Here is an 11,634-nt window from a genome sequence, read left to right as displayed (position 1 = left end):
TATAACAGTATTAACGTTAGCTTTCTAATCTAACGTTAGCTAGGTTAAGTTAGCTGAACACGACGCTGCCCATGTTAACGAAGCCAGATTTTTCCCATGGTGAAAGCAAACGGTACTGTTTAACTGGCAAATGACTTTTCCAGTAATATTAGCTATGTATTATTGGCAAATGCAGAATGTATTATTTATTTACATCAATATTGGCTAACGTTAGCTAACTCTCTAGATGGCTTGCTAACGACACAATTCTTTGTCCTGTTCAGGCCTCCACCATGAGCTGCTCTGTGTTCTCCACCACTCTTTCTCTCATGCAAATGTTCAATGACAAAATTGATGAATATGTTGAAGACATCAAAACTGACCACATGGTATGGCTCGAGGAGATCCAGCAGGAAGCCACCTGCATGTTCTCAAGGTGGGATATCGATATCTAGTAGTATACCCTCAGAAAGCAGACTGAAAAACTCATCCACTTAAAATTATCCACTTAAAATTATATCCACTTCTTTAAAACACCACTAATGTAAAAACGGTCACTTTTCTGCTAGAGTATACCCACTTCTTTAGTCACAACTACAGCCCTGTGAGGAGGGGGCGTAGCTCCACAAGTTACACACACTGCTTATTAATAGTGAATTTACAATACCTGATGTTGATTGTCGAACTGCCTACTTTTCTTCACATCCCAGTGAATTCAGCGCAGAGCCCGAATTGATGCCAAAGACCCCATCACAGAAGAAAAGCACTCGTAGGAAACGTGTATCTTTGGGACGGGATGCAAGTCGCGTGAAAAGACGGTAGGTGAACGCTACTTATCTCATTCTTCACTTAGAAGCCCCAATATTGTGACAACTACTTGGACATACGAGTACAGCGTCCCAATTAGGTGATCCCCATTTGGTGAGTTTCAGCTTATCGATCTGTCTGTTTTACATTTTGGTGTGCATCTTTCATAGCCTTGTGAGACCATCCTGATGTTGCGACCTCCCATTTTTACTTGCAAATCACTCAGGATCCTCTCGATAGACAATTGTGAGCCAGATCGGAAAACGATCTTGCCAATCAGCGTTGGTTCTGAGGGATTTGAAATACAAACAGCTACGCTGGACGGGTTTATGACGGCGAGAAGCGTTTGAAATTAGCGCGTCATAGACCTTTACAGATTTTTTCCTGATGGTTCATCCGATCACCTGCCAATTATTTTTGAAAGTGCCTGCCCTTTTCCAAACGGTTTCCAACTGAGAGTTCCCAGATGGTTATATGAAGCAAACAACATGGCACATCAGGTTACATCTTTCATGGGTTCCATGTTTTTTCTTTCCTAAAAGTACAGTAGAAAATAATACATTTTACAGTGTCTTCACGCTATCCATTTCGCTATGAGTGTTCCAAAAAGGCTACTCGCTTGGGTGTCTTACGTGTCTACTTTTCTCTCAGATTCTCTAAGGGTAAGCGCAGCAACCTGCGTCGTTTCTCAGTGACTAGTTCACTGAATCTCATTCCCGAAGATGCCCCAAAGTCCCCCGCCTCCGAGGTCTTCACGGAAGAGCCCAAACGCAACACTCGCCGAAACAAGCAGGTGCAGTCCGAGGAGGACGCAAGACCGCCCTCGCGAAGCGGCCGCAAGGCGGCGCAGAACTCCGTCCCTGATGGCGAAGAGCCGGAGAGTGCGCCGAGCGCTCCAAGCACATCCCACACTCCGCCCCAGATACAGATACTGGAAGCTGCGGTGAAGATCTCCGCCGGCGAACGCGAGTCTGCCGAAATGCGGGTGTCCAGGTCCCCTCCGCAAACTTCAAGCACATCCCACCCTCCACCTCCCATACCGATGCTGGAAGCCGCGGTGAGGATCTCCGCCGGCGAACGCAAGTCTGCCGAAAAGCTAATGGCGGCGGAGCCTTCTCCTGGCCGTACTGCTACAAAGATCACCATAGCTGGCTCTGCGGCCTCCCGGTCATCGCGCCGGAGCTCCGTCCGCCACTCCCTCACCGTGCGCCGCTCCCTGGCGGGGCTGCGCCACAGCATGACGCAGGAGTCGGTGCGTCGCGCCTCCAGGCGCTCCTTCCTGAAGATGAAGGCGCGCATGGGCAGCTCCACCTGCAGCAGTAACGTTAGTGGTGAGTAGTAAGCCCGGGGTGGTCGCAACCCAGATGTGAAATCTGGAAAGACTGATGTTAATGTGCTATATTTATTTAGACTGACAGTGTAAACAACAACAACCCGTAGTTGGTGACAACGCGTCACTGTTTATCGAGGAGCAGGCAACACGGATTACGTGTGGTATCTTATGAATAACAAAAACATTTGTTGTGAATGCATCTTTGTGTGGCTAGTGAGGTAATCCACTTTTGTTGTTCAGCCTGTTGACTGATGTCATCTCTGCAGATGTTGTCGTAGTGTCAGATGAAGAGGAGGAGGTGGAGGAGGAGAAGGCAGAGGGGTAAGTGATTCCATAATTGTTTTCCACAACATCGTTTCATGCCTGGTGAAATGTTCTTTTGTTGCATAGTGTAGTTGCTGGTGGAAGAGGGGAGAAATAATGTTTTAAAGCCCCAAGTGAAGTGAACCCAGGTATTGACAGGTTTTAACGGTAGCCTATCTACTGTTTGCAAGTTTGTGTAATAAACTATTTGTTTATCTTAGGCTGTCCGAGCAGCCAGCAGGTGCAGAGGTTCAGACTGATATGGGGAATACAGAGGCTCTTCCAGATGTAGAGCAGGAGAAGAGCCCAGTCGTTCGTCTGACCCGGTCTAGGGCCCAGAACACTCCTGTAATGACTGCCACAGCCTCCATCATCAACAAAGACAAGTGCGGCACACCAGACTCGGGATCAGGTACTGTTTATCACACCGCGTATTGCGTTGCACACATTACCTTGAGGTTTTGTATTGAAATGGCTGCTTAATTGTGGACTAGTCTTTCATTCATAGTGAATAAATGACTAAATATAAACATCCTTAATTTGTTCATAGATGGCAGTGGGAAAAAGCTTCAATCAAACTCTACCTCAAGTCTGAGGTAATTGTATGAAGCACGAAAAAGGTCTACATAAAAAATAATGTTTTAATCTGATATTTATTTTGAGTTAACAATGTCTTTGTCCTAGGACTCGGCCAACCGCTAAACGCAAAGCAGCAGATGCTACAGAGGATTTCCTAAGCCCGAGGAAGAAGGCCTCTCCCCCCAAGAAAAGTCAGACTGTAAGTTCAAGAGAACATTCTGTCTGGAGTTCTTTTAACACTGTTGGGATGGGCACTTTGCATTTGCTACTGTTCCGAGTAGCTTTGTTGACTGTCATTTATAATGTTTTTAAATGTCTGTTTTGTGCTCAGGCAATAAGGCCGGCCATGAGGTCCTTCCTTCACACGGTGCAGAAGAACCAGCTTCTGATGATGACTCCCAGCTCCACGGGGCGCACCAACGTGATGAAGTCCTTCATTAAACACACCACGCCTCTCAGAGTTGACATCAAGGTGCGTCGGGCTCTATATAGACCAGCTTTCTTTGCGATGTGTTAATTTTGTGGGAATAGCTGGGATGTTTGTCAACGATTAAAGCTAATACTGTTGAGTACTTAACCTGGGTCGATGCTGAAGCGGATCTTTCTCTTCCTCCCCAGTCAGGCAGTGGTGTAGTGGTAAGTGTTAGTGGAGGTGATGGTGTGGTTGGGAATGTTGGGTTGTATTTTGAGTAACCTAATGTCACACATCGTCCTCCCCTCCCTCTCCAACTCACCTGAATTTGGGATATAAAGATCATCTATGATACCACGGAACACTAAGGCAGTGGGTTTGTGATATACAGGTGATCTTTGATACCACGGAACACTTAAGGCAGTGGTTTTGTGATATGGAGGTGATCTTTGATACCACAGAACACTAAGGCAGTGGGTTTGGGTGTCTTGCCTAATGTTCCTATGATGACGTAGTGTTAACATACCACTGTTAAATCTATTGCTGTTTGCACAGCTGTGAATAGAAGATGATATTCAGATCACCTGTTATGACCCGCCAACCCTTTTCTCATTAATATTACTCACCATTGTTGGATTCCACTTTATATTTCCCTTGTGATTAAAACAACTACCACCACTGGTTGTCAATAAGTTAGAACCCCAATTACTGTAGAATCTGTGTATGTCTGTTAGGATTGCAAAATTCCAGGAATATTCATAACTTCCTAAAATTACCAATGGGAATTAACAGGAATACATTTTGTTTTTAAATTTATTTCCATGGGAGGTTTGTGAATATTCCCAAAATTTTGCAACCCTACTGTCTGTATCTGTCACTCCACTAACAATTATTTTCTTTTAGGAAAGAGAGCGTCTGAAGCTGGAAGCTCTTAAGAAAAAACAGGAGCAAGAGGAGGAACGAAAGAGGAAGATGGAGGAGGAGAAGAAGAGGAAACAGGAAGAGCTGAAAAGGTTTGTATAGTGCAGAATATTTCAAATCAAATTCAAAATCTACGAGAGGCAAGTGAAGTGGGGCAGGACTGTCACTAATTGGTGAGATTAACCTGTTTTACAGGACACAAGCCAAGTCACACTTTTTGTACAGCACATTTAAAATAACCGTAGTTGACCACGTGTTTGTGTTAAATCATTTCAGGAAAAGGGATGAAAGACTGAGGAAAGTTGTTGAGGCTCGAATCAAGGAGGAGCAGAGAGACGAGGAGAAGAAGAAGAAGATCGAGCAGAAAATGGCCCAGATTGATGAGAAAAATGACAAGGTTGGTAGGGGGCTAGGACCCTGGAATAGAACTAAAGTTACAAACGGCATTGGTGTGCAAAGTAGTGCTGTGCATCTTCACTGGACTCACGAGTCGATTACGATGATCCTGTCAACGATTCGATATCACGATGCATTAGTGTGCGTTGCATCCTCAATTTTCTTTATTACTGCACACGGCTTATCCATGCCATCAGCGGCTCTCACTTGTCACTGGCTAGTGTAACGAGAACCCCCGCCAGGCCAAAAATAAATGTTTGTTTTAATGCCCAAACTAGCGGACTTTAAGGTTTCTTTTCTTTTCTTGTTTTTAGTCAATTTGGTTTAACATAAAATTAGCATCTGGATCTGACAGCGTGAGAGGCTGATGAAATGAAAAATATTTTTAGTTCATTATGAGACTGGTGGGACATAATGGATCTCTCTAGCTACATACATACTGTAACCACCGTCTTCTATCGTAGCTATTTAGATATCTACCCGGAAGTTATTTAGAACGTCCAGCCGCAGCCGGAAAATCAACAAGCCACTATAATCGATAATGGGCTATAATCAATTATGGACCGTCACTGCAGAATCATCCGCATCGCAATGCATCTTACAAGCAATTAGTTTCAACACCCCCAGTGCAAAGGGGCTCATGTTCTCCCTGTTGTATCTCAGCTGCGGGTGGAACGCTTGGCAGAAGAGAAGGCCAAGAAGGTGGCGTCTACCAAGCGCCAAGAAGAGCTGGAGCAGAGGCGCAAGCTGGAGGAGGAAGCGAGGAGGAAGAAGATTCAACAAGCTGTAAGAGCTGCTGCCTGGCAGGTTTTTGTCATTGGTCAATAAGATCTGCTGAATGTACCTGTATGTGATTGTTAATGTCACCGTTCTTCTGTGTGTGTGTGTGATAATGTCACCCTTCTATGCATTTTTGATTAAGGAACATGGCAACTTGCTAATTGGCTAATAAGCTAATTTACACCAAAGTAGGCGTGTTCCTTTAAAGTCACCCTCCTGTGTGTGTGTGATTGTATTAATGTCACCGTCCCCTGTTCTGTGTGTGTGTGTGTGTGAAATTGTTAATGTCACCGTCCTGTGTGTGTGCGAATGTAATAACGTCACCCTTGTTCTATCCAAGGAGGAGGAGAAGCGTCTGCAGGAGGAGCAGCAGGCCAAGAGGAGGGTGGAGGAGGAGCAGGAGAGAGTCCGCAGGCTGGCGGAGGCCCGGCGCGCGCTCGAGCTGAAGAAGGAGCAAGAGAGGGAGATTGAGAGAGAGAGACAGGCTGCAGCTGAAAGGTTCATTTCTGCCATTGTTGCTGTCCCTTTTTCATTAACAGTGTTGTCCTAATCCTGTTCAGTCGGCACTAACTTGTTCCCTCGCTTTCAGAGAGCGAGAGGAACGAGAAAAGGCCCTGGCTCTCCAGAGGGAAGTGGAGAAGGCTCTCCGGGATAAAGAGAGGAGAGAGCTGGATGAGTGGAGGAAGAGGGTGAGTTCCAAGAAGGAACCACACCCAGAATCAAGTTCAAGGCTTTTATTGTAATGTGTATTTATAAAATACAATGAAATGCATTGTGCCCGGCACTCTCAGACATCAAGACATGACTTAAGACATTACAACAATATGACAGGAGACAGTTTACAAAATAAGACATTAAGACACTATAGACACTACGAAATACGATAATAAGAAATTAAGACATTACAAAGAGACATTAAAGTAATCGTATGCGTATGTTCACAATTCATGGGCCTTTGGTAAATGGCCGTGTGCGTGTGTGTGTGTCTTCCACCAGGAGGAGGAGCAGCAGAAGCGGGTTGAGGAGGAAAGAGCTGCTAGACTGAGAGAAGTCAAGCAGAAGGAAGCCGCCGCCGCGCTCGCTGCTGCGCAGAGCGCTCCCTCCGTGGACCAGGTGAACTGGCGCTTTCTTCGTACGAACAGGGTTCCCAGGCCATGGGATTTCTGGAATATCATGGAATTTTAAAAAGTCTATTCAGTCATTGAAAGTCAGGGAATTCGATATTTGACTTGGAGTGGGAACCCTGTACAAAGTATTTTAGATTGTTGAGCTGAATCGTTTTTTTCCTCCTGTCATTTGACTGGGTTTAGTGGTTTGTTACTGATGAAAATACTAATTTTACAGCATTCTCTAAAGAAGGCACCTGGTTTCAACATTACTGTAGACATTGAGGTATGGGATCTTGCATTTCTAACATCCACATCTAATACATACAATTGGCACAACATTTGAGTGGTGAGGTCTGATGTCATTTTGTAGGCTGAAAAGTTAGCATCGCCTCCATTTGTGCTGAGTTCTAAACCCCTATGGGAAACATGAATGGGATTTGAGAAAAATGCCAAAAATAAGGTGTGTGTTTAACAGAGACTCCCAGACTGCAGTATCGCTGCAGGTGGGTTTTGTTAATTTGGAAGTCTTTAGTTGGTTCTAGTTAGTTTAGATCTGGCAATGATGCTAACTTTTCATCCTACAAGATGAGGACATCACCTCAGCACTCTATGAAGTTATATGGGTTGACTGGGATTAGGATGGTTTGTTACTGATAAACTCTGCTTTTACAGAGTTCTCTAATGAAGACCCCTGTAGGGAAGGGCCCTGGCTTCAATGCTACTATAGACATTGAGGTATGAGTTCTTGCATTGCTAACATTTCACCACATCTAATACATATCTACACATTGAAAGCAACACGGATGTAATTAATGACTAATTTGTGTAATAACTACCACTTTTGAACTCCCCTGCAGCAGTCGCCACAGTCTTATGACCTCACTCCAAAGGGTGGCAACAAACCAGTTGTTGTGAGTTCAAACCCCGAGGATTATGGGATGGACCAAAACAGTGACGACTCTACTGATGATGAGCAGGCACCAAGGAAACCCATTCCGTCATGGGCAGTAGGTGTGTAGGATGACAGTTAATAATATATATATTTATTGTTTATGGTGACGCATGTCTCACAGCTGTAAGTAGCTCTTTAAAAGACCATACCGGTCTAAATAGAATTTGATCTCCTTAAACTAGTCATCCAACGTATATCAAATTACCGCAATCCATTTTCCGAAGTAAAGCTCATGTTAAAAGATGTTTGCATTTTCGTGTTTTAATTAAATTTCAAAAGTTGAACATGATGGCTTTAAAACATATTTTTCAATTGTTCCCTCGTTGCGCTGACAAACTTGTCCCAGTTAGTTTCAAATAATTTTCTGTAGTTTTTATGTTATATTATTTTCGTTCAAATTCGTTGAACTCCTGCGCTATATTCTCTAATCCACCTACGCTAGATTCTCTACCCAGCACTCCTAGCAACGGCTGCCATGTTAACAGGAAGAGGACAGACTGTTGGCATAGGCTGTGCAAAGAGGGTTAAAACGAAAATAATAACTACTGAAAATTATTTAAAACTAACCGGGACGAGTTTGTCAGCACAACAAGGGAACAATTTAAAAATATGTTTTGAAGCCATCACATTCAACCTTTGAAATGTAAGTAAAACACGAAAATGCAAATGTCTTTTAGCTTGCGCTTTACTTCGGAAAATGGATTGCGGTAATGTGATAAACGTTGGGTGAGTAGTTTTAGGAGATCACATCATATTAGACCGGTATGATCCTTTAAGGGATAATCTTCATAATTTGTCATGTTTCTGATATTAAAGGAGTAGTAATGGGAAAATGCATGTTTAGCCCTTTTTAAGGTTACTTATGATCATATACAATGGTTCAGATCATAAAGTTGACAAAACTAGCACTTTTGAGAGAGTGATAATTGCTGTACCACCGTTTAGGTCATACAATGGATGTGGGTTGGCACCGTGAAAAATCTTTCAAAAACATGTTAAACTCTCGATTTCAAAGACAAGAAGCTCACCGAGGGGGTAATTGGGTGTCCGTTGGTGTTCTGACATCAAATTCGCCGCAAAGTAGGAATTCTGTAGGGTTTTATTGATAATTTTATGAAATCCATTGACTTGTATTGAAGCGACCGTTGTAGATGTGTAAGGCAAGGCAAGGCAAGTTTATTTATATAGCACATTTCAGCCACAGGGCAATTCAAGGTGCTTTACATGAGACATTAAAAGCATTAAAACAAAAAGCAAGACATTAAAGACATTTAAAACAAAAGGCAGGACAAATTAAAAGCATTAAAACAAAAAGCAAGTCATTATAGACATTTAAACAAAAAGCAGGACAAATAGAATACAGGAATAAAAGTTACAGTGCAGTATACTGATAAACATAGCTCCTCTTAGAAAGCAGTGGCAAATCAGTGTAGATCAATCCACAGAGGGGATTCAGAAAGTGGAACTACTTATGGCATTGCGCGAGAACGGAATCAGTTCAAGCAAAAATGTACACATGTATGTGCAGTGACTAAATGGTTCTATGCTAAATATTTTAAAAAGCCTTTCCAGATGAACTAGAATCTTACTTTATGGTATGTGCAGTGACTAAATGGTTCTATGCTAAATATTTTAAAAAGCCTTTCCAGATGAACTAGAATCTTACTTTATGGCGAATTATATGTCAGAATGCCAACTAACACCTCGGTGAGTTTCTTGTCTTTGAAATTGAGAGTTTAACATGTTTTTTGAATGATTTTTCACGGTGCCCACCCACATCCATTGTTTGACCAAAACGGTGGTAGAGCAATTACCAGACTTTCTCAAAAGTGCTAGTTTTGTCAACGTTTTGATCTGAACCATTGTATATGATCATAAGTAACCTTAAAACAGGGCTAAACATGCATTTTCCCTTTACTACTCCTTTAATCACATTTTGCTGTGTTATCAACAATAGCATGATCCTGTCCTGCAATACTGGATGCTAGCTGACTAACGACAAGCCTTTTCTACTTGCTAGTCAGCTGGCATCCTGTGGTGCAGGAGGAGGTGTCTTAAATTATCCTGTAGTTATTTGATACACTTTCCGCTTATGGTTATGTGTATTAAAATATGAAATGGATCAAACTTGGCAAATGAGTCTTGCGTAGCCTAATCTGAGTACCCAGAAGCCCTCGCTGCGGTGAGAACTTCTGAGGAAATACGTTGATATTCATGGACACCAATGAAGACTCTTGGATTTTATGCCTGAAATATTGATTTGTCCGTGCAGATAGTGGTCTGTGCAGGGAGGCTGATTTGGCCTCTGATTGGTCACTAACCGCAGCTTTCCACTTTTCAAGTATTGCTAATGAGTCAAGCTGTTTGTAACATCTGGCACATGAAGTGTGATTCAAGCTACTTGGACTTGCTTCCTTGTTAACTCATTTCACGGAGTTGGCTTTTCCCCTTTACTGGACTGGATGGGTTTTTCATTTGGTCCCGGCTGTATGCTCCCGATGACATTACGGGCCTGCATGCTTGGTTCTGTCGGTGGGTGGTTATAGAGATATACAAAGAATACGATTTTCTGTCTAATAGGGAGGTCCTTGCTTGTTTGCCCGCCGGTTATGGAAAAAGTTTCATATTCCAGGCATATTCCGCCCAAGTCGATTGTGATTGGTTTAAAGAAATACTGCGCCCCACCCCTGCCCCTATCTCAGAATGGTAATGAGTGCGTCCAGACCTTTCTCCAGCGCATGCACAGCGTAAATGAAGTGGAGATTTGATTGGTCTGGCTGTTGGAGACGACCAAAAAGCTATTCTCTCACCAGACTCAAATATTATGTTGAATTGCTGTGCTCCGAATACTACATAAGAGTCTGTGCCACTTCTCCGCCCAAACTGCTGTTTTGATGGCGTATTGACGGGTCAAAATTTATAGTGTGACAGGTCGTAGCAGCAAATGAGACGCTATCCCAGGTTGGATGGGCGGGGCATATCTATGGGTAGGAGTGCCTGATCGCAAAAGTTGTTAGTGATTGGTGTCGCCGGGATTCCGGCGCTATGAATGAACTGCCAGTATTTGAAATTGCCAGATTTTTGCATAAAAGTGTCCCAGACCCATGGAGAGATCTGCAGCATGCAGTAATGTAGTTGGCGTAGTTTACATAGCGTGTCAGCGAAAGAACTCATGGGTCTGGCACTGAGACTACCAAAAAGCTGCTGCAGTCAAGTTGGACGCAGCCTCCCAACGCACCATAGATGTGGAAGTCTTATGTTGTGAGGGTCAATTTCATACTGTTTGATACTATTATGCCTACTTTTTGCTATACATTTCCTCGCTTTTGATTATACTGATAATGTTTGTTCTTCCACCATAGGTGTCAATCTGAAGCAGTCAATTAAGCAACAATATTTCAACCCCCTGGACTTGCACGCTCACTTTGGAGATTGTGAACCACCGAAATTGGAGAACATCTTCTTTAAGAGCAAGCCGCGTTATTTCAAACGCACAAGCTCTGCTGTTTGGCACTCGCCCCCTCTGAAGGGAACTCTTCCTTTTTAATTAAACACTGGCCTGGGCATTGGTTGTGATGGTGATGGTTTTATGCACAAGCTGTGCTGTTTGACACTGTCCTGGATGTTGGAGGTTTTGTCCATTTTATTATTTTTATATCTTGTATAAATGTTGTAATCTCTGGAATAAAACGAGTAGAACTTGTCATTATTGTACCTGTATGTTGTCATTACTCATACATTGATTACTCATTACTACATTACAATAATGTTCATGTCAAATTGCAATTTGCAAATCTGACATTCACTACATCTCGCCATAGAGGGGTTGTCCAGGATGGGCTTCAGTTTGTGGGATAAATAGTGGACTTTGTATTAAAGTTTCTTCCTCATCCTCTCCAGTGAAATAATATATAATGGATCAACTGTCCTGTCCTACGTCATCTACAACAGCGTATGTCGTTACGCGTTCAAATTCCTGGTATGTGGGTAGGCCTACCATATAGGCCACATGGCCAATAAAACGGATCTTGAATGCTGACATATAATGAAAGGAGCTATAGGT

General features: G+C 43.1%; 1 protein-coding gene across 1 annotated transcript; it reads left to right on the top strand.

The window, feature by feature from the left end:
- Window positions 1-347: 347 nt before the first annotated feature.
- On the top strand, window positions 348-11,118 carry LOC311320666 (inner centromere protein-like; the record flags this gene model as incomplete). Its single annotated transcript, XM_084452470.1, has 19 exons — window positions 348-415; window positions 690-797; window positions 1,438-2,117; window positions 2,386-2,440; window positions 2,644-2,834; window positions 2,973-3,018; window positions 3,107-3,200; window positions 3,333-3,473; window positions 3,620-3,637; window positions 4,317-4,426; window positions 4,611-4,731; window positions 5,394-5,516; window positions 5,851-6,008; window positions 6,100-6,199; window positions 6,507-6,623; window positions 6,855-6,902; window positions 7,292-7,354; window positions 7,477-7,630; window positions 10,934-11,118. The coding sequence occupies exons 1-19, from the start codon at window positions 366-368 to the stop codon at window positions 11,116-11,118; spliced, it is 2,562 nt and encodes an 853-aa protein (XP_084308596.1). The 5' UTR covers window positions 348-365.
- Window positions 11,119-11,634: the final 516 nt, after the last annotated feature.

Source organism: Borostomias antarcticus (genome assembly GCF_949987555.1).
Source record: "Borostomias antarcticus genome assembly, chromosome: 18".
Taxonomy (NCBI): domain Eukaryota; kingdom Metazoa; phylum Chordata; class Actinopteri; order Stomiiformes; family Stomiidae; genus Borostomias; species Borostomias antarcticus.
This window is presented reverse-complemented; position numbering and strand designations above follow the sequence as displayed.